General features: G+C 45.0%; 1 protein-coding gene across 2 annotated transcripts in view; it reads left to right on the plus strand.

Moving 5' to 3' along the window:
• The window catches only part of STXBP6 (syntaxin binding protein 6), a 281,082-nt gene that overhangs the window by 177,648 nt on the left and 80,687 nt on the right, over positions 1-22,747 (plus strand). For both annotated transcript variants that reach the window (XM_029599020.1, XM_029599021.1), the window contains exon 3: positions 20,683-20,813. In XM_029599020.1, coding sequence (XP_029454880.1) covers positions 20,683-20,813 — 131 coding nt within the window. The remainder of the gene's footprint in view (positions 1-20,682; positions 20,814-22,747) is intronic.

Below are 22,747 nucleotides of genomic sequence, written 5' to 3' on the forward strand. Positions count from 1 at the left end.
TCATGAAGCAAGTGACTAAAGTGAAGAACCAGTGACAACCTAAAAGTGGACAGATTGGCCATCATGTGAGAAAGTGTATCTGAGATTACATACAGAGCCAGAGCCTGGCAGAGTGGTGTGAGGAATCCATTGAGTTATCATTGGAACGTTTTGCCCAAAGCGAGTTACATCAAGTTCAAATGTATATCAGCATTATTCAGGGAGGATAACTTTCAAAACTGCATGCATGCATTCATATTTGTGTGTCTATGGGCACACGTTAATTTCTCTGAGGACAAGCAGGATGGCAGACCTCACACATGGGGGGACATCATCTGATGGAGCCTGGCATGGAAAATGTCAACAACCATCGGTGCGGCTCAGAGGTCCAGAACTTTGACTGAGCTTCTCTGAGTATACTCCAGCATGCAATACCATGTGTCCACACGGGGTCCCCACAGTCTCTTCTTTTCCACCAAGCCCAGTGTCTCGCAACAAAGTTTAATCTTTTTTCTCCTCCTTGGAGTACTTTTTGCTGTTCTTCACAGTATTTGATCGTGAGATCGCATGGTTGACACAAGGTTCCCCCGGTTCTCTCCTCTTATCTCAGTCAGATTTTTCAATGTTTCGGTAACTTTATTTTCGTAGTCTATCTCCCCCCCCCCCCCCCCCCCCCCCCAGGGCTCAATGCCCACCAGCCATTGAGGGCCACCACCCTCTATTTTGAAATAGTGTCCCTTTTTTATTTTTTTTTTAATGATGTCATGTCATCGACTGGTTTTAAGCAATGTCCTCTGTATGTGAGAACTATGTCTATAACAGATCTCCATGGATAGTTGTGTCCTCTGCCTGACATCCAGGATTATAGCAAGTATGTACAGTTGACCCCAAAAGGATGCTGGGCCTAGCTAGACAAGATTGGCCTGCTCTTCAGGCCCAGGAAGACCAAGCCATCGGCATCGGAGGCATCAACATTGAGGGACCTCTGAGCCGCACCGATGGTTGTCGAGCCTTTGACATTGGCAGGGCCATTGGCTCCATCAGCATTGATGGCTTCCTTGGATGCCAGAGGTGGCCTGTAACCCATCTCTTCGAGGTCAAAGACATCAGGTTTGTTGTCTTTGACCTCTGCACCAGGGAAGGCTCTTGGATTTGACTAGCGGCAGATTTCATGCCAATCAGCCAAGGTTGAATCCGCTCTCAAGAAGGCCAAATGCACTTGGACCCATTTCTTGGTGCCCCTGGGGAAGCATCAGAGGGCCATGGATGCTCTTGGGAAGAAAGGGTTTCAGGGTGCTATGCATATTGCCTGCATAGCAGCCTATCAGCTCTTCATGGGCCAGCATGTGCGGGATATCCTGAAGCATGTGCAGGATGTGGCCGAGCAGCTGCCTAAACAGTAACAGGACACTTTTCAGTCGCTGATGCACAAGGGTCTAAAGTGTGGAAACCACTGGATCCATTCTACCTATGATGTTTTAAAGGCGAGGGTCTCTGCTGCAGGAATTGGTGCACACACACACTTGTCTAAATGTGGGCCTTGGATCTCAATCAGGAGGTGCAGGAGCAACTTGCTGACGTTCTGTGAACATGAAAGAATCTCTTTGAAGATAAAATGAAGGACACAGTGGCCCAGATTTGTGACAACCATTCAACACTCCAACAGCTTTCCGCTGGTACTCAAGACCTGTCCTCATCCAGGAGGCCTGTGAGGTCTGGCCCCAGGAAGTCTTTCTTCCACCTGAGGAGATACTATCCTCTGCCACCTCTGTCCTTTCAGCAGTGACAAGCGCCCTCATAGCCGTCCAAGACAACAGAGACCCCAAAACCCCAATTGGTGCCTCAGTCAACTACAGGGACAGGGTTTTGACTGAATCAAAATGTGTAGCCAACCTCTCCATACCTGTGACAATGGATCTTCTAGTCAGGGGCAGGATACAGTTGTACACAAACTGGTGGCCAGGTATAACTTTGGTCCAGGGGGGTCCTTGCCCTCATTCGCAGAGGATACAAATTAAATTAAACTTATTAAGTGCCCTGCCAAATTGCCCTCTGGGCCCCCCCTCCCCACCCGAGTCCAATTTTGGGCCCATCAGGAAGTGCTTCTGTTGCACTGTCCTCCCTCTTAATGGCCAAAGAGATCGAACCTGTGAATTTTACTCCCAGTACTTCCTGATTACAAAGAAAACAGGGGGACTCTGTCCCGTCCTAGACCTAAAGGCCTTGAACAACTTTATAAAAATAGAAAAGTTGAAGATGGTTTCCCTGGACACCTTGATGCCATTCCTGCAAAAAGGAGAATGATTTTGCTTTCTCTATCTCAAGGACGCATTTATTCCCATCAAGATATTCCCCAGTTACCAGAAATATCTTCAATTCGTTTTGGGAAAGCAGCACTTCCAGTGTTCTGCCTTTTGAGTTAACGTCTGCCCCAAGGGTCTTTACTAAATGACTGGCCATGGTGGCAGCACACCTTCACAGACTTGTTTCCCCCTATCTAGACTATTGGTTGGTCAAGAGCACCTCTCAGGAAGGGGCCGAAGGGTCCATGCATTCAATCATCTGGGTGTTGGAGTCACTAGGGTTCGTCATCTACTACCCCAAGTCCCATCTCAGATCATCACTTCAATTGGACTTCATCGGAACCTTGCTAGATACAGCTCAGTTGCCACCTTGCCGTGGCAATGGGCCATCAACTTGATGTCTATCGCAGTAGAGATTCACAGAGCCAGCAGGTATCAGCCCAGCACATGTTGAGGCTGTTGGGCCACATGGCCACCACAGTACATAGTACTCCCTGGGCTCTCATGCACATGTGACAAGCCCACTGGACCTCGCGATCCCAGTGGCTTCAAGCCACTCAGGATCTACAGGACTGCATCTGAAATACTTTGTCCCTCAGGGAAATTTCCAACCTGGAACAGGAGATATCCTTCCCAATTCCTCAAGTACAAATTGTCCTGACCACAGATGCATCCATCCTAGGCTGGTCCTTTTCTGCTGTCATTTCTGTTTCTATGAAACTTTCTCTAAGGCCTCCCACTGTGTCCTGTGACCTGAAGTACCTGACCTGGAAGGTCGTGTATTTGATAGAGGTGACTTCAGTGTGCATGGTCAGCGTATTCCAGGCCTTAATGACTTATCCACTTTACACTCACTTTTTTTCATGATAGGGGGTATGTGCAAGACCACGCTAAGTTCCTGCCTAAAGTGGTGACTAAGTTCAATCTTAACCAGTCCATCATCCTGCCAACATTTTTTCCCAGGCCTCATTCGCACCAAGGCAAACAAGCCCTGAACAGTTTGGACTGCAAGAGAGCCTTAGCCTTCTATCTAGAGCGGACAAAAGCCAATAAACAGTCCACCCAAAGTTTGTTTCTTTTAATCAGAACAGGCAGGGGATTGACATTGCCAAGCAGTAGCTTTCCAGTTGGCTAGTAGGCTGCATCTCTTGTTATGCCCAGGCCAGATTGCATCTTGAGTTATGTCAATGCTCAGGCTATTCGAGGCATGGCAACATCGCCGGCCCACTTGTGAGCAGTCCCCATGTAGGAGATCTGCACACCTGCCACCTGACGTTCTATCCACTCATTCACATCTCATTATTGATTGGATAGGGATGGCCGACATGACAGCAGGTTTGGCTAATCTGTCCTTCAAAACTGGTTTGAGATTTAGAACCCAACTCTGTTCCAGGCCCAGTCTTTCTGTTCAGGCTTCCCTCTCCTAGCACCAATTAATTGTTGTTGCTGTTGTGCCTGTTGGCATCTGTTTTGTTGGTCCCCTTTTTTGTTGGGGGTGCTGCCTATAGCTTGGGATTCACCCATGTGCGAGGACTGCCATCCTGCTTGTCCTTGTTTACCTGTAAAGCAGGATGTCTGTCCTCACAAGACCCACCCGCTTCCCCATGGAGTTGGGTCTCCACTTCGTGGATTTTATTATTTATTATTTTCTTCTTGATTCTGTTAGAAGACTGAGGGAATCCCACATGGACATGTGGTATATTGTGTACTGGAGCATGCTCAGAGAAGTTTAGTCAAAGTTCTAGAAACTGTGAGATATGTTTTTCATCATATGTCACTCATGTGTGAGGACTGACATCCTGCTGTTCTCTGCCAACACCTGTTACAGGTAAGCAACTCTGTTTTACTACTGTATTTTATAAACTGCATGCAAATGATATGCATGGGTTACAAAATGAGTACATATGTGCACATACATGCTCACATATGTAAAAACCGCAAGCCACACAAGTTTGTATTTATTCAGAAGAGTAGTGGCACTTACCTGGATAAGTCCAATTTATCCGGCTAAGTAACGACACTTAGCCAGATAAGTCTGAAAACTTGTCCATCTAATAGAGATGTGCTTCGGGGAAACATTTTGTCGGGCTGTGTTTCGGCCCCCCCCCCCCCCTTGGCAGGAATTTCATTTTTCCCGTGGTTCAGGGGTTTTTTTTGGGGGGGGGGCCCAATTTTCGGATTAGTGCGCACTAACCTGGCAGATTTAGCGTGCACTAACTAACAAATGAATTTTTCCCGAAATTTTGGAAAAAATCAATCCTTTTTCGGTTCTCCTGAACCATTCCGAATTAGGCAATTTCGTTGACATTGCCTGATTCGGGAAAAACAATTGCACATCCCTACCATCTAATTAGCCCTTTTCAGACTTAGCCTGAAAAGTGAGTTTAAAAAAAAAAGTGGTGTTTATCCAGATAAGTTCAAATATGTCCATTTAAGTAGCAGCTAAGGCACTACTTAGTTGGATAAGTCAGCATTTAGCCAGATAAGTGTGCGTAAATGATATACCCACATATTTGTACTTCAAATTTTAAAGGGATATGCGATTAGATTTTATTCCTGTTATTTAGACGCATTTACCCTCCACTTCCCATTGAAGGAGTTGGTGCACTGCTGCCATTGAGTGCCAGAGATGCCATTGGTGCCATGGGGTACCATGGACGTCATAGAGTGCCATGTGCCATCGAGCACCAGAAGGCTCTTGATGCAGTTGAAGGCCTTGCCTGCCGTCTGGCACCAGGGTTGCCCTTGATGCTATCAAGCACCAGATGCCTTGACATTGAATGCTGTGGACACCATCAGGGGCAATCATGGCATCAAGTGAATCTTGGATGCCATCTGATGGCAGCTCTCGTTCCACTGTTACACTACAGCGCAACGGAGATTCAAGCAATGAGCCACATGGATGGGTACCCTTCATAGAGGAATCTACTCCCCAGTAGCAGATGTGGATTCCTCTCAAATGGGCGTAGTGCCTCTTTGGATACCTGCTGAGCACAATGCCCATGGTTTCACTTCGTGTCGCTCCTACTCATCAGTGTCTAGTTTGGGTGTCTCTTTACCTCTGGGGGGAAGCTGCTTCTTCTTGTATATCTTGACTGACCTGTCGGCCTTCCAACAGCTTGTTGTATTTATGGCAGCTTGGGATGGGGGTGGAGGATCTCACAAAACAAGCTCTCCACACATTTTGCAGTCACTTAGGGTTCTTCTTTCCTCTTTTTGAGATGACCCTATCAGTAGATGCATTATTTGGCTGACAAGGTAGTCTCTATCCATACAGGTGTTTCTGCTCACGTGCCACGACATTTTCTCAAGCAATAGATTTGATACCGCCTCTCAGTTGATGGGTAATCTGCTCTGCTGGTCAGACTGCTTCTCCTCTGGTATACTCAGGATTCCCAGATCATTGAAGTCCTCTTCCACATGAACTGCTTCTTGCAGCATTCCTGTTTTTGCTTTCAGCAGGTTTACAGACTACTTCAGGTTATTCTCACCCTGCTGGAGTCTAAGGCGCTATTGGTATATGTTGCCTATGTTTACTGAGGGTAGATGGGCTCTGTGGGCTGTTGCCTCAGAGGCAATTCACTGCTGGGATTGGCAGGGAGTTCCTATGGTTGGGAAATCTCCCAACTATATTTTCAACAACCTGGAGGCTGTTTCCTTTAAGCTGCAGCCCAGAGGTCACTTCTTCTGACTCTGTCAGACAGTCCAGGAGGAAGCCAAGAGATGCATGGGAGTAGTCGTTGAATATGTATTCATGGAAGGGTTTGAAATTCTTCCCTACTTGAACCAGATCCCTGGCCACTGATGGTGAAGTACATTGTTTAGCTGAGCTTCAGTTTTAGCTCACTGCACTGCTCAGCATGTTGAAATGGGGCTTCCAGTGGAGGAGTAGCCTTTCATACCTCAGTATTCTGGGTTTTTATCCCATCTGACCTTGGAGGTCAGATCTTGTATGTGTAGTAGTTTGGCGGGTGGGGTCTGCCCCAGACCCTGATGCTTCTTGCCACTTCTTCTCCTACGGACACTTGGTTTCCATGCCCACTGTCTCTTTTAGAAGTACTTTGGGTGTCACTCTGCATGCTCAATCTGTCTTTTTACTTGGTTGATAATGAACTGCAGTTTTCCTTCTGCTGGGCTGTTTAGCCTAGTGATTTTCAGTTGTCTTGTGACACCAAATTCAGGAAAAAAAAATAGTTTTGATCCAAGAGCGTTTCTCTCTTGTATTTGGTAATTTTTCCCTTTGCTTGTACCCAAGGGGTCCTAGGCTGCCTGGTGCTAGTCAAAGTTCACTGTTCGGAAGCTCTGACTATATTGGATTTTGTGCGCTTCAGTGAGCATCTTACCCTGTGCTCGTATTATGCCCCTGCGTATCGGGGTTTCTTTCTCTGTCGTCCAGTCTGTTTGAGGTAAAAAACCCAACTCTTTTTCCTCCTGGAGCCTTTATAGTTTAGCTGCCTCACCGAAAAAGGGGGAAATTATAGTGGTGGTTCTGTACTAAAGGGTTTCCCCATTTTTTCTGTTTTTGGCAGCTTCTAACTTGGAAGAAATTCACCCATGTGTGAGAACTGCCATCTTCCTTGTCCGCTAAGAAAGTAGAGTTGCTTATGTGTAACAGTCCTCAAAATACCCTCCTGCCTCCCATGGGAGTTGGTTTTTCCATGTATCTGCTATATCATGGACTGAGTGACTCTGCCTGAGAGACCGGGGGATGGCTACAGCTGCACATGCTCGGTAGAGCATGCTGAAAGCTATAGAATCTTTGAGATCAAAGTTCCATGCCAGTCTCCATTGGATGATGATATCCATGTGTGAGGATTGGCATCCTGCTGTACACAGAAAACACGGGTTACAGGTAAGCAACTCTACTTGTTTTCGCTCCCCTCTTACCACTTATAATTTAGAACTCCATCACCTTCTAACCCTCTCCCTTAGCTTTTACCTATTCCCCTTGAACCCTTTTTACTCTATAGTGTTGTTTTAATTCAGCTCAGTTAAGTTACAACTAAATGATAGTTCTGTTTTGTTTTTTTTAAAAGATTCTACTTGTTTTATGTTCAAACATTTATATACTTGCCTTTTTTAATTGTATAACGCTTATATAACTCTGTTAAATGTAAAACGCTCCGGCGTAAGTTCCTGTTCACTGTACACCAACGTGATATCTTTGAGCGGCGGTATATAAAAATTTATAATTAAATAAATTAATAAATAAATAAATATTTGTTGTTATTGGAGGTGTATACTTATAGGGGCAGATTTTCAAAGGGGTACGCGTGTACCCCCCAAAAACCTGCCCCAAGCTTCCCCTGCGCGCGCCGAGCCTATGTTGCATAGGCTGCCGGCGAGTGCAGAGCCCTAGGACGCGCGTATGACGGCCGGCGCTTCATCGGGGGCGTGTCGGGGGCATGTTGCGGCTGGCGCATCATTGGGGGCGTTCCGGGGACGTGGCTGTGGCCTCTGGACCAGCCCCCAGATCGGACCATGGCGCGCCGGCAGCCAGCCCGGCACGCGCAAGTTACGCCTGCCTCGCGATAAAGGTGTGGGGGAATTAGTTAGGGCCAGGGGGGCGGGTTAGTTAGGGGAAGGGAGGGGAAGGTACGGGGGGGGGGGTGGAACGGAGGCAGGCTGCGCGACTCAGTGCGCTCAGGCTGCCGATTTTGCGCAGCCTTGCGTGTGACGACCCCGGATTCTAAAAGATATGCGCGGTTATGCGCATATCTATTAAAATCTAGCGTACTTTTGTTTGCGCCTGGTGCGCGAACAAAATTACGTGCGGGCATACTTTTATAAAATCTACCCCATATTGTTTATTGGGCAATAATTAAACACACTACAGTGAGTAGGATTAAATGGACAATTTTCTCAGTGGAAGGGAGTGGACAGTGGAGTGCCTCAGGGATCTGTATTGGGACCCTTACTTTTCAATATATTTATAAATGATCTGGAAAGAAATACGACGAGTGAGATAATCAAATTTGCAGATGACACAAAATTGTTCAGAGTAGTTAAATCACAAGCAGATTGTGATAAATTGCAGGAAGACCTTGTGAAATTGGAAAATTGGGCATCCAAATGGCAGATGAAATTTAATGTGGATAAGTGCAAGGTGATGCATATAAGGAAAAATAACCCATGCTATAATTACACAATGTTGGGTTCCATATTAGGTGCTACAACCCAAGAAAGAGATCTAGGCGTCATAGTGGATAACACATTGAAATCGTTGGTTCAGTGTGCTGCGGCAGTCAAAAAAGCAAACAGAATGTTGGGAATTATTAGAAAGGGGAATGGTGAATAAAACGGAAAATGTCATAATGCCTCTGTATCGCTCCATGGTGAGACCGCACCTTGAATACTGTGTACAATTCTGGTTGCCGCATCTCAAAAAAGATATAATTGCGATGGAGAAGGTACAGAGAAGGGCTACCAAAATAAGTGGAATGGAACAGCTCCCCTATGAGGAAAGACTAAAGAGGTTAGGACTTTTCAGCTTGGAGAAGACGGCTGAGGGGGGGATATGATAGAGATGTTTAAAATTATGAGAGGTCTAGAACGGGTAGATGTAAATCGGTTATTTACTCTTTCGGCTAGTAGAAAGACTAGAGGGCACTCCATGAAGTTAGCATGGGGCACATTTAAAACTAATCGGAGAAAGTTCGTTTTTACTCAACGCACAATTAAACTCTGGAATTTGTTGCCAGAGGATGTGGTTAGTGCAGTTAGTATAGTGGTGTTTAAAAAAGGATTGAATAAGTTCTTGGAGGAGAAGTCCATTACCTGCTATTAAGTTCACTTAGGGCCGGATTTTAAATGCCCTGCGCACCTATTTTGCATTGGCCTCCGGTGCGCGTACAGCCCCGGGACGTGCGTAAGTCTCGGGGCTTTGTAAAAGGGGCAGGGAGGGGCGTGTCCGGGGCGGTTCGGGGTGGGACCGGGGGTATGGCGCCGGCCTGGGGGCGTGGTCGAGGCCTCCGGACCAGCCCCCGGGTCGGGTTATTTATTTTATTTATTTATTTTAAAACTTTTCTATACCGTCGTTTAGTAGTATACCATCACAACGGTTTACAGATAGGCACATAAATAAGTTTGGTTAGGATTATAAATTAGCTAGTAGGTGCCAATACAGTTTGGTTACATGATTCAGATAATATACGCTATTTGGATTGTGGATTGGAAATTCCATTTATATGAATAATAGGATATCCATATATGAGAATACTGTACTCTTAAATTAATCTTTAGGTATGAGAAAAAATAATAAAGGAGGGATAACTGCTATTTGTTGATTTAAGTGTGCCGGAGTTCTCTTTCTTGTCCGCTAGTATTCCTTACTCCCCACTCTCATTGTGAAAAGCTTTTTTGAAGAGCCATGTTTTTAAACTTTTTTTAAAGAGTTTTAGATCTTTCATTAGTCTTATTTCGAGTGGTAGTGTGTTCCATAATATTGGACCAGCTAGGGATAGTGCTCTCTCTTACTTGCGTCAGTTTTGCTGTCTTTACAGAGGGAATGGTTAGTAGAGCTTTATTGGCTGATCTTAGATTTCTCTTGGGGACATGTAGTCATAGTGCAGTGTTTAGCCAGTCAGTATTTTCCTCATAGATTAGTTTGTGGATTGTGCATAGTGTTTTAAATTGCACTCTTTGTTCAATTGGCAGCCAGTGTAATTCAGCGAGTGTTTGAGTGATGTGATCTCTTCTGCTTTTTCCTGTTAGAATTCTGGCTGCAGAGTGCTGTAAGATTTGTAGTGGTCTTAGTGTTGTATATGGTAATCCAAGGAAGAGTGTGTTACAATAGTCTGTGCTCGCGAATATAAGTGCTTGAAGAACGGTTCTAAAGTTCGCTTGGGTTAATAGGGGTTTTAGCTTTCTAAGCACCATAAGTTTGGCATAACCTTCCCTAACTTTCACTGATATGTGTTGCTTAAGATTGAGTTCATTGTCAATTATTACACCTAGGTTTCTGGCTTTTTCGTTTTAGTTCCACTATCTGATCCTTTTTAAGTTTGATGGGATTCTGTATTAATTCAGTGGTTTTTCTTTCAAGGTGTTTGAATTCTGTCTTTTCAATATTAATTACCAGTTCCATTTGGCTTAATAGTTGTTATGGCGCGCCAGCAGCTTGCTGGCGCGCGCAGATTTACATCTGCTTTCAGCAGGCGTAAATCTGACAACAAAAGTTAGGGGGGGTTTAGATAGGGCCGGGGGGGGGGGGGGGTGGGTTAGGGAGGGGAAGGGAGGGGAAGGTGCGGGGGGGTGGAAAGAAAGTTCCCTCCGAGGCCGCTCCGATTTCTGGTCGATCGTCCGGGGTCAGGACAGGTAGCAGGTAGAAGATCCGAAGGACAATCCGAGTCAGCAGGCAGAAAGCAGACAAGACAAGTCAGGGCAGGCAGCAAGCAGGCAAGGTCCGAGAAGCAATCCAAGTCAGTGCAGGCGGCAAGCAGGCAAGGTCCAAGAAGCAATCCAAGTCAGTGCAGGCGGCAAGCAGGCAAGGTCCAAGAAGCAATCCAAGTCAGGACAGGCAGCTAGCAGGCAAAGCAAGAACAAGGAACAGGCCAGGTCAAACCAAAGAGGACTCTGGAGAACGCGTCAGAACAAGGCATAAGGAACCTGTTACTGAAGTGTCAGATGAATGGCAGAGCGGCCCTTAAATAGGGAAGCTCTTTGACATCATTAGGAGGCGCCGTTTGAATTTCCTGCCATTGGCCCTTTAAGGATCTGACTGCCGCGCGCGCACACCTAGGCAGGCATTCTTGCGATGTCCCCGACACGGTGCGGCAGCGTTTCGGAGGTCAGCCATGTCTTCGAGGAAACAACGTTAGAGGAGCAGCGCTGGATGGGTGGCCAGCACAGGATGCGAATGCGGCTGGCTGAGGGTAACAGTGCCCCCTCTTTTAAAACCCCTTCCCCGAGGTCTCGGTTTTTTAGGATGGGATGCATGAAAAGTCTTTAGAAGATTTTTATCTAGGATATTAGAGGCATGTTCCCATGTATTTTCCTTGGGACCAAAACCTTCCCAGGAAAGCAGGTATTCCCATTTCTTGTTCCTTCATCGTACGTCCAGTACTTCCCTGACTCGGTAAATGTGATTCTCGGAGGAGATGACTGGTGATTTTGGGAGCTTCTGGGTTAGCCATGTGAGAACTAGTGGCTTAAGAAGTGATATATGAAAGACACCGGCCCAACTTGGTGAAGTTGGGCCAGTGTCTTTCATAGCTGATAAGACACCGGCCCAACTTGGTGAAGAACTGAAAAGAGACCTATGTATCGGAGTGCTAGTCTCATCAAGGATAGACAGAGCCGGAGGTGGTAGGTGCTTAACCACACTTTATCCCCAGTTTAAACTGGGAAGCAGATTGATGGTGTACATCCATGGTTCTCTTCGCTTTCTGTGCTGCTCTGTTAAGCATATCTTCAGTACATCCCCAAGGTTCCTGGAGTGTTTGGGCTGTGAGTTGGGCTGCAGGTGATGGTACAGATAGTGGTAGGGATGGTGGTAGGGATAGCGGGGGTAGAGGCTGTTTCCCATACACAATTTGGAAAGGTGAGGCCCCAGTGGTTGCACTAATGTTGGGAGTTGTGTGAAAAATCAGCCCATGGTAGAAGAGAGGCCTAGTCATTCTGTAGTTCATTAGTATAAGCTCTTAGGAACATTTTCAGTGTTCGGTTAGTCCTTTCCACCTGGCCATTGACTTGATGATGATACGCTGTGGTATGGTCTAGGGTAATGTTGAATTTTTGACAAAGGGAATGCCAATACTTGGCTGCGAACTGCATCCCTCTATTCAAAACTATGTGTTTAGGTAGTCCATGTAGCTGGAATATGTGGGAGATGAACAAGTGGGCCAACTCAGATGCAGAGGGAAGGCCAGGGAGGGGGACGAAGTGTGCCATCTTTGAAAACCTGTCGATAACTAACTACCCAGATTACAGAATTGCCATCGGACAGGGGAAGGTCCACCACAAAATCTGTGGATATGTACATCCAGGGTTCCTTTGGAGGGGGTAACCTATGCAATAGTCCCCAAGGCCTTCCTACCAAGGGCTTCTGTTGAGCACAAGTAGGACATGATTCTTCGTAGGCTTTCATGTTCCTCTGCATATGGGGCCACCAGTGATATCATTGAAGGAGATCAAGAGTTCTTATTTATCCCAGATGTCCAGCTATTCGTGAGTCATGAGCCCATTTCAGGACCTTAAGCCAAAGACGGTGTGGTATAACTGTTTTCCCGAGGGGAACAGTCAACGAGGATACCAGTAGGATGCCGAGGTTCCCGCAGAACTTCTTTATTTTCATGGGCACATGGGATAGCGCATCTGCTCGAGTGTCCTTAGAGGCAGGGCGATAGATCTCGAAATTAAAACGAGTAAAGAAAAGGGGACCAATGGGTTTGTCAAGCATTTAAGTGTTGTACCTGCTTAAGGTGTGTGTGGTTAGTATATATGGTAATCTGGTGCTGGGCCACTGTCGCCACTCTTCTAATGCTAACTTAATGACCAAAAACTCCTCATCTCCTATCCTATAGATGCGTTCAGCAAGAGAGAACTTCCATGAAGGATCAGGGATGGAGGATTCCAGAGTCTGAATGCCGGCTGAGAGCAGCTCCTACTCCGGAATCGGAAGCATCAAATTCCAGTATAAAGGGACAAGTTGGATCTGGATGATGAAGACATGGTTTATGAAGGAAGACCTTCTTCAGTTCATGGAAGGCCTCAACTGCCTCCTGGGACCAAACCTTTGTGTTAGCCCCCTTTTGGTGAGAGCCATAATTGGTGCAGTAATCTTGGAGTAATGTGGGATGAAAATGCTGTAGTAATTTGCAAAGCCCAGAAATCTCTGCAGGGCGCGAAGACCTGTGGGTTGAAGCCAGTCCAAAATGCTACGGACCTTTTCAGGATCCATGTGGCACCCACAACTCGAAACTATAAACCCAATGAATGGTAAATTCTCCTCCTCAGATATATTTTTCAAGTTTTGCATATAGTTTATTTTCTCGTAAGCGATGTAATACAAGACAGACGTGATGACGATGAGAGGACAGGTCTTTAGAGAAGACAAGAATGTCATTGAGACAAATTACCACACAGCAATATAGAAGATCTCAGAACACATCGTTCATGAGGTTTTGAAAAACAGTGGGGGCATTGCAGAGTCCAAAGGGCATTACCAAATATTCATAATGTCCGTCTCGCGTGTTAAAGGCCATTTTCCATTCATCGCCGGGTTTTATACGCACGAGATTGTAAGCCCCCCGAAGATCCAGTTTGGTAAATAGTCGAGCTCCCTGAAAGCGATCGAACAATTCAGTGTTGAGAGGTAGAGGATAGTGGTTGTCCTTAATTATGACATTAAGGCCATGATAGTCTATACAAGGCTGCAAAGAACCATCCTTTTTTGAGACAAAGAAGGAACCTGCTCCTGCGGAGGATGTAGAAGGCTTGATAAATCCCTGATCTAGGTTTTCCTTGATATACTGAGACATGGCCTCTGTTTCAGTGCTGCCAGGCATCAGATTTATGGCACAATCATAGGGCCTATGAGGAAGTAATTCTTTGGCCTTAGTCTTCGAGAACATGTCAGATTAGTCAGCATATGGTGGTGGCAGACTTGGTAAAGCCGTGGCCACCGGCAGTGTGGAGAGTGGTTGAACTTGCTCCAAACAGAAGTCATGGCATTATGGGCCCCACTTAGCAAGTTGCAAGGATTCCCAATCAAATTACGAAGAATGGCGTTGCAACCAGGGAAGGCCCAGGACAATGGGGTGGGTAGTCTTTTTGATAACCAAGAAGGTGATTTCCTCAGTATGGAGAATCCCAGTGCAAAGCTGGAGAGGGGCTGTGCTGGTGGTAATATGTCCCAGAAGGGGGGATCTCTGTGGATGGATGAGATTATCAGCGAGTTTTCCCGATTCACTGTGGGTATATCCAGAGAGTGCACAAGCACCCTTGTAATAAAATTTCCTCCAGTTCCGGAATCGAGAGCTAGCGAGGTGTATTCTTGCCAGTCCGATTTTAGAGTGACTGGTAGGATGAGTTGGGGAGCTGGCGTGATAAGACCCCAGGAGCATCTCCCCTCCAGATCCTAGGTTCGCCCGTTTCTCAGCTTCTGTGGGCACTGTACTAGGTGGTGCCCGGCACCACCGCAATAGAAGCAGAGACCTAAGATATGGGGGCGAATCCTCTCCTCTGTCTTGAGTTGAGTTCGTCCCAACTGCATGGGTTCTTCTACTCATACCGAGCCGGGAGTGTTAGAGGTAGTAGGTACCGGTTCTACTCGAGGCGAGAGAATGCTGGAGCCAACAGTACTGGCCGATGCAGTTTAACCTCCCGAGCCTGCTGTTGCACACGACGGTCAATTCGCCCAGCCAGGTTAATCAGTTCTTCTAAGGAGTCTGGCAATTTTCAGGTGGCAAGTTCATTTTTTATTCAGGAGGATAATTCTTTCAGAAATATGCATCGAAGAATATTCTCCCTCCAATTTAGTTTGGTGGCTAAAGTCCTGAATTCTATGGCATAACCCATGACCGGGCGTGCCCCCTGGTGGAGATGTAGCAGATCTGAACTCGCTACAGTGAGTCGACCAGGCTCATCAAATAAGTGCTTGAAGGTTTTAACAAATTCTTGCAGATTTTGTAATAGAGGACCTCCACGTTCCCACAGAGGAGAGAGGCCCATGCTAGGGTCTTCCCATCCAGGAGAGAGAGGATGAAGGCAGACTTGATGGAGTCGGAGGAAAACTTGTGTCGGTTGGAGGGCGAAATGCATAAAACACTGGTTCAGGAATCCACGACATTGGGCCAGGATTCCAGTTTATCGAGGTGATACTGGTAGATGGATCATAGGAGGAGCAGCAGCCATTGGAGGGGGTCTCCAGGGGAGCACTAGGTACTGGAACCGCTGTGGCGTCCAGCCGAGCGCTGAGACGTTCCAAGGAATTTGCCAGGAATACAGACACTGTTGTTGCTCTTGGATGCTTTGAGCCTGGCCAGGAATGGCTTGCCAACCTGAGAGATCCGCCGGGTCCATAGCCTCAGAAATCTGTTATTCACGTGGACCCTTGGGCTCAGGTGAGAGTGTAGCAGCCTCCGAAGAGGAATTCCACCAGTCCTCACCGTCAGCAGGCGGCACCAGTCGACAGTTAGTCATGAGGCAGTCCAGAGTCGGGACAGGCAGCAGATAGAAGATCCGAAGGACAATCCGAGTCAGGGCAGGTGGCAAGCAGGCAAGGTCCGAGAGGCAATCCATGTCAGGGCATGCAGCAAGCAGGCACAGTCCGAGAAGCAATCCAAGTCAAGACAGGCGGCTAGCAGGCAAGGTAAGCATGAGGAACAGGCCAAGTCAAATGAAAGAGGACCACAGAGAATGCGTCAGGACAGTGCTCAAGGAACCTGTTACTGAAGGGTCAGATGAACGGCAGAGCTGTCCTTATATAGGGAAGCTCTATGACATCATTAGGAGGCGCCATTTGAATTTCCCACTATTGGCCCTTTAAGGATCTGACCGCCACGCATGCATGCGCCTAGGCAGGTAGTCTTGCGATGTCCCCGGCATAGCATGGCAGCATTTCGGAGGTCGGCTGCGTCTTCAAGGAAACGACATCGGAGGAGCAGCCCGGGATGGGTGGCCAGCCACGGGGTGCAAACACGGCTGGCCAAGGGTAACAGTTCTGCACTTCCTTGGCCTATGTGCGGCTTTGGAGAATGTTTGAGGCATGGTGTGAGGATAGAAGTACTCTTTCTTCCTTGGTCAGTATTCCGCTTATTTTGGAATTTTTGAGGGATGGCTTGACTAAAGGCTTGGCTTTTAATTCCTTGAAGGTTCAAGTAGCAGTTCTCGTCTGTTTCAGGAGTCAGGTAAATGGCAGAATCTTATCGGCTAATCCTGATGTGGCCCTTTTTCTGAAAGGAGTGAGACATCTTTGCCCTCAGTTGCGGTTTCCGATGCCCCTATGGAGTCTTAATTTGGTTTTGAAGTTTTTGGCTGGCCCTATGTTTAGAACACTATGTACTCTGTCCTTGTGGTTGCTGACCTTGAAAACAGTTTTTCTTGTGGTAATTTGACGCATAGGGTTTCCGAACTGCAGGCCTTGTCTTGCCGGGAGGCATTTCTCCAGGTGACTCCAGGGGCGGTACAGCTGCGTTCTGTTCCTTCCTTTTTACCAAAGGTGGTCACTGAGTTTCTTTTCATTCAGTCCATTTCCCTGCTGTCTCTGGACAGAGAGAGAGAGATGTAGAGGAGTGTCATCTGTTACGACCCTTGTATGTCAAGAAGCATATTGTCAGATATCTGGAAATTACTGAGCCTTTGTGGAAGTTGGATCACCTGTTTGTCCTGCACAGAGGTATTTGACAGGGAGAGCCAGTCTCACGGGCAATGATAGCTCGCTGGATTAACGAGATAGTCACAGCTGCATATGAGGATGCTGGGAAGCCGTTATCTAGTCAGGTTAGGGCTTATTCCACTAGGGCTCAAGCAGTGTCATTTGTAGAAGTTAGATTTTTGTCTCAAGTCGACATTTGCTGAGCTGCGATGTGGTCCTCCTTACACACCTTTCCCAGGTATTATCAGGATGTTCAGGCCCTGGAGGATGTGGCCTTTACGCATGCGGTTTTGACTGGACCGTGGGCAGCCTCCCACCCTATTCGGGAGTAGCTTGGGTACATGCCACTTGTTCTGGATTCATCTGACTGGGCGCTAAGAAATAAGGAATCACTTACCTGATAATTTCCTTTTCTTTAGGACAGTCAGATGAATCCAGCTTCCCTCCCTTGGCTGCCGGATGCTTGCATAATAATCCTCCTGTGTGCCTACATGTTTCAGGGATTACTAGTAAGTGTTACTCCAGTCCCTGGACTAGTGTTATTACCTTCTTGTCTGAGGTTAGTGTTGCCTGAAGGCTGAGTTTTTTGCTAGTCTGTCCACACTTTCTTTTGAAGAGAGTACTGGCAGGCTGATGTCGTTCCAGGGGTGTATTACTGTGATGTCAGTTTGCTCCATCTCTGTCTGCTGGAAGAGGTACATAACCCACTTCTTATAGATTCATCTGATTGTCCTAAAGAAAAGAAAATTATCAGGTAAGTATTCATTTCTCTTTTTTTTTTAATTGGCTTCCCTAATGCTAGTACCTTGCATGCAAGTATTTTTAAAATTTGAAGACTGGTTGTGATCTCCTGTATTGCAAGGTCTGCATACCTAGCCCACGAGTTTTAAAAATGCTCTCGGTGACTCATTAGTTGAGGGACCAGCCATTCAACTCATTTCCCAGCAGCCTCCCCAACTTCAGTCCTGCTGCTTATGGAAAATGGGTATACTAGATAAGTCTTGCAATCTTTTTTTTTTTTTATACGTTCTATATTTCAGCACACATAATTTCATTGTGTAGTTGGGGAACCATGAAGTTCAGATGATTATACAGCTATGTGAAGAAAACCAAAGTGAGAATACAATACCAATACATGTATCCTGTAATTCACATAAGAGAGTGAAGCAAAAGGCAAAATCAGTGTTGTTGCTTTTAAATACTGGAGACTTGCTGTGTACTAAATAACTTCATATTGTGGTTATCCATTAAAGTCAGGGGTGTGGGTTCTAAGAGTGTGTGGTGATTTTGCCTCCATAACCTTGCTGCTTATTCTGTTTTCCAGTTTCATTTTTGGACTGAACAGGAGCATATTCGGTGATAAATGCAGATAACGCTTTAGAGAGAGATTTTAGAAAAGGCTGGAAAAATTCACTGTTAGGTAATCAATCAGAATTTCCCTTCATACATATGAACAAAAACATAAATAATGTAATGAAGTGGCTTCAGGCTACCAGAGATAGACCTACTAGTTCCTGTTTGCTATTTATTGTATTTTCTATCCTTTACTTACAGAGAATATGCTCTATTACAGGCCAACACAGAAAGATTATATGGTTAGAGAAGAATGACTTAACGTGGTAATATAACATGATAGTTGTCAGCATATATGGACCTCTTGACCGACCCATATTTTCAAATTGACCCATCATCTGCTCCCTTGCCTTATTACTGCCCTCTCTGTGTCCTTGTCCTGCAGTAATCCATTGTAGCCAGTCTTATTTCAAACACAACTTCCTGTTGCTTTCCTACTCATGTTACTTGATTCTTAGCTGTTAAGTAGCAAGAGCTTTTGCTTGCTTCTGAGGACGAGGGATGCTTTATACCTTTGGTGCAGTCCTAAGGGGAGATGAGACAGTGGGGATGAAGAAAAATGAGCCTTCATGTTTTGTGTCACTGTGTATGTACTTTATGGTCTTATTGTAGGGAACAAGGAAATCCTGTTCCTTTGCTTTTCTTTAGGGAGTGCATGCATGTAATACAGGAAGCTTCCATTTCCTGTTATTGAAAGTATGAGAATGTTAATCTTTTACACAGCAAGAGGTATGAGCCAACCTGTGCACACAGTGGAGCATATCACCTGCTCAGAAAAACAGATGAACTCCCGTGAAGTGCATGATAATATATGTAATTAATTTTGCTGGTTAGATTGTTGGAAGAGTAAAAATCAAGCACTTTGAAACTTCACCAGGATTCTGGGATTGGCTCCATTTCGTTGCATAAAATATAAATATTGACATTGTGCTGGTCTGAGTCATTTCTTACAATATGTACACATTAGCTATTTCTCACCCATTATGAAAATACAGTTATTCAGTTAATTAAATGTTAAAGTAATATCTGTTGTGCTTTATTTAATCTAATATGTAAACCTGACATGAATTAAAATGTGATATTGGTAGACCTTTAGTCCCACCTGCAGTGACATCTAAGTATTGCTGTTTAGATATGTAGAAATAAGGGTCAACAAATAACTTTTAGGTGATACATTTATACTGCACTATAGCAATACATTTGTGACTAGCTTTTGAGAGCTTGTTTGTTTGACTCTTATTTCTGATTAGATATACACAGTTTGGGACTCTTATGACTGAGCCCAAGTGATGGCTGTTGCTGAATGCTTTTGTATGCTGCCATGATGCAGATTATGGTGCAATTGACTGGCAGAATAGTACATAGTGGTTAGTGCAGAGTTAGCAAACAATAGCATGTGGGAAGTTTCAGTCTGGCCCATGAAGGAGAAGCAGGTTCTAAGCCAACAGCCAATATGTGTTACTTCCATCTGGAAATAACATTATCTGGCCGGAAGTGATGTTACCATCGGACAGACTCTGGAGGGGGACCACTCCTGTGACAGACTTACAGGGGGGAGGGACCCTTATTGGGGCCTCCTTTACTAGGACCAGGCTCCCAATGTGACCCTTAAGCCCAAAGTTTGTCCACTCCTGGGTTAGAGCACATATGTGACCCTCAAGCCCAAAGTTTGCCCACTCCTGGGTTAGAGCACAGAAGACTCAATTTTCTTTTTCCTATCCATCACTCACTTTGTGACTTTGAGCAAGTGACTGCACCTTGTGCATAGATTTGCTTAGTGTGGAGTTTAGTTACCTTTTTTGAGATCATGGCTTTGATATATGAAATATCTTTAGCATTATGTATACCACTGGCAAAGTATATGCAAAATTATTAGTAAACTCATCTAGTAATTCTGAAACCTACTTGAAGCTGCATTATAATTTCATTTCAGATAATCTTAAAACACAGTAACTAGACTTTACAGGGAGATGCCAGCTCAACTATATTGAACTGTATGCTACATAATTCCAGTCTAGCCATGACTGAAAGGCAAGAATGAAGTAGATCCAGTCAAAAGGTTTTTTAATAATATATAAACTATTCTTTAATTATGAGGAAGTTCTTCATAAGAACTGCCTAATGGAAACAGACTAAATGTCCATCTAGCCCAGCATCCCCTAGTGAAACAAATTCCCAGGCATTTTTCACCCATATTTTTGAGAATCTTGAAGACATTCATTAGGGTTGGCTAATTTGAGCACTGCAGTTTGAGGCTATCCTTGAAGTGCATAATACCATTGTTTTATATAAACACAACTTAGTTTGTAACTTCTTCATATTTTCTCTTACTTGTACTTAATAGGATTTAAGTACGTTATTACCAATCTAATTCAATCAAATTCTTCTTGAATTAATGAGGATGTTTATTTTCCTCTTCATTCCTCATTTAAAAAAATAAAATTCCATAAGAGTTTACTGAAAAATAAATAAAAGAATTGGGCATGACTTGCTTATATGCCAGTGTTATGCTGGAGGGGGCTCACGAGGCCCCTTGTTAATTTGATTTGAAAACAAAAAGCCCCGTGCTAAGAAATTAATAGAGCTATACTGGTCTGTGCAATAAGGACATTTTCCGTGATCTACTGATGCTCTTGCTATAAAAGCCCAGAATTCAAATAGGATTTTATAGCAGTCAATTATAAACATGAAATTTGCAGTTAAATAGCTGTCATATTTATGTTCTTGCAGTGACCAACAAGAAACCAACTCAGGTGTCCATCACAAAAGTCAAGCAGTTTGAAGGATCCTCTTGCTTTGTGAGAAGGTCACAGTGGATGCTTGAGCAGCTGCGTCAGGTCAATGGTATAGACCCCAATCGGGTGAGTACTGGTTTCTGTTCTGGAGTTTGTAATACACATACTTGATTTTTGCAGTGACAAGGCATTAGCTATGCCATTAAATGAGCTGAAAACAGGAGGAAAAACTAGGTGCTACCCTGGTCCACAGTGGTTTGCACAGCTGATGTTTGACTAGGGTTAGCAAAACATTTTCTTTATTGTATATCAATCTGTCATTATGTAGAAGATGTACAATACAACTGTTAAATTCCAAGGGTTTACTAGAAAAATCCAAATCCTCCTTAAAATTCAGGGTTCTAATGTGTTGTCAGCCTATTGCCATTAGGTTAGTAGCCTTGGTCCTGAATGCTAATGAAGCTCACTGGGGAGTAATGGGGTCACGTTCTGACCCATGCTTCTGGGTTCTTCCAAGAGGAGGGGAAAAGTAGTATATTTAAAGACCCTAAGACTTCCTGTAAAAGTTTTTGCTTCTTACAGTAAAAGAAACACACTGCACAAGTCAGCTACTGTTCAAAAATAAATCCTGTTACTGAATACTTGAAGGCCTAGAGCAGTGATAGCGAACTCCTGTCCTCGAGTGCCAGAAAAAGACCAGGTTTTAAGGATATCAAAAATGAATATGCATGAGATATATTTGCATACTATGGAGGCATTGCATGCAAATCTCTCTCATGCATATTCATTGTGGATATCTTGAAAACCTGGCCTGTTTGTGGCACTCGAGGACTGGAGTTCGCCATCACTGGCCTAGAGGAAAGGCAGGACAGGGGAGATAAGATAGAGACATTTAAATATCTCCATGGTTTACATGCACAGGAGTTGGGCCTCTGTCAATGGAAAAGAGGCTCTGGAACTAGGAATCATGGAATGAGGGTGAAAGGGGGTAGACGCAGGAGTAATCTAAGAAAATATTATTTATGTCAGTGGTTCTCAACCCTGTCCTGGGGACCCCCCCAGCCAGTCGGGTTTTCAGGATATCCACAATGAATATGCATGAGAGGAAATTTGCATGCACTGCCTCCATAACATGCAAATTTTCTCTCATGTATATTCATTGTGGATATCCTGAAAACCCGACTGGCTGGGGGGGGTCCCCAGGACAGGGTTGAGAACCACTGATTTATGTATTTATTTTTTACACAGAGAGTAGTGATGCATGAACAAACTTCCAGTGGAGGTGGTAGAGACAAGGACAGTATCTGAATTCAAGAAAACATGGGATTGATTATATAATGAGTTATCATTACCTGTACCTCCCCTGAGGTACTTGTTCCTATCTCGTTTCTTCCCACTGCTCTCCTTTCTCTGCTATTGCTTCTTTCCTCTCTTCTCACCTGCTCCCCTTCCCTGTTTTTTGTATTTTCCATTCTGTTAGTTATTATGTAAACCAGCGTGATGTTCTCACGAACGTCAGCATAAAAAAAGTTCATAAATAAATAAAAATAAATACAGAGGATCTCCAAGGGAGTGGTAGGGATTGTGGAACTGAGTAGTTGGTGTGGATGGGCAGACTAGAGCTGTGTAGTCCTTTTTCTGCTGTCATGTTTCTCTGTTTTAGGTGAAAAGTGGTACACTGTTGAATAGTACATATCGGTACAGAAAATAAAGTTCCAGAAGAAAATCACAGATAGTGCACTCCCTGGCAATAGGTACTCTTCACAAGGGACTTTGTGCAACAGACTCCTTCCCAGTATTAAAATCAATGTTCCTGATGATACACTTCAGAAATCCCTGTGTTGTTGCAGCTCTGTGGGACCTTCTCCCTGTAAGGCAGTCTTCCCTCTTATTCTCTACAAAGATAATTTTCTTTCTCCAAAAAGCTGAAGAAATCTCTCTGACAGATAGGGGACTAACGTCCCTTGTCCTTGAGATCTCTTCTTTGGTTCCTTAGAATGTCTCAAAAGTCTGCTCTTGGATCCCTCCCCAAGACAAATTTTCTTGATCCTAAGATCTGA

The sequence above is a fragment of the Rhinatrema bivittatum genome, chromosome 4 (assembly GCF_901001135.1).
Source record: "Rhinatrema bivittatum chromosome 4, aRhiBiv1.1, whole genome shotgun sequence".
Lineage (NCBI taxonomy): Eukaryota > Metazoa > Chordata > Amphibia > Gymnophiona > Rhinatrematidae > Rhinatrema > Rhinatrema bivittatum.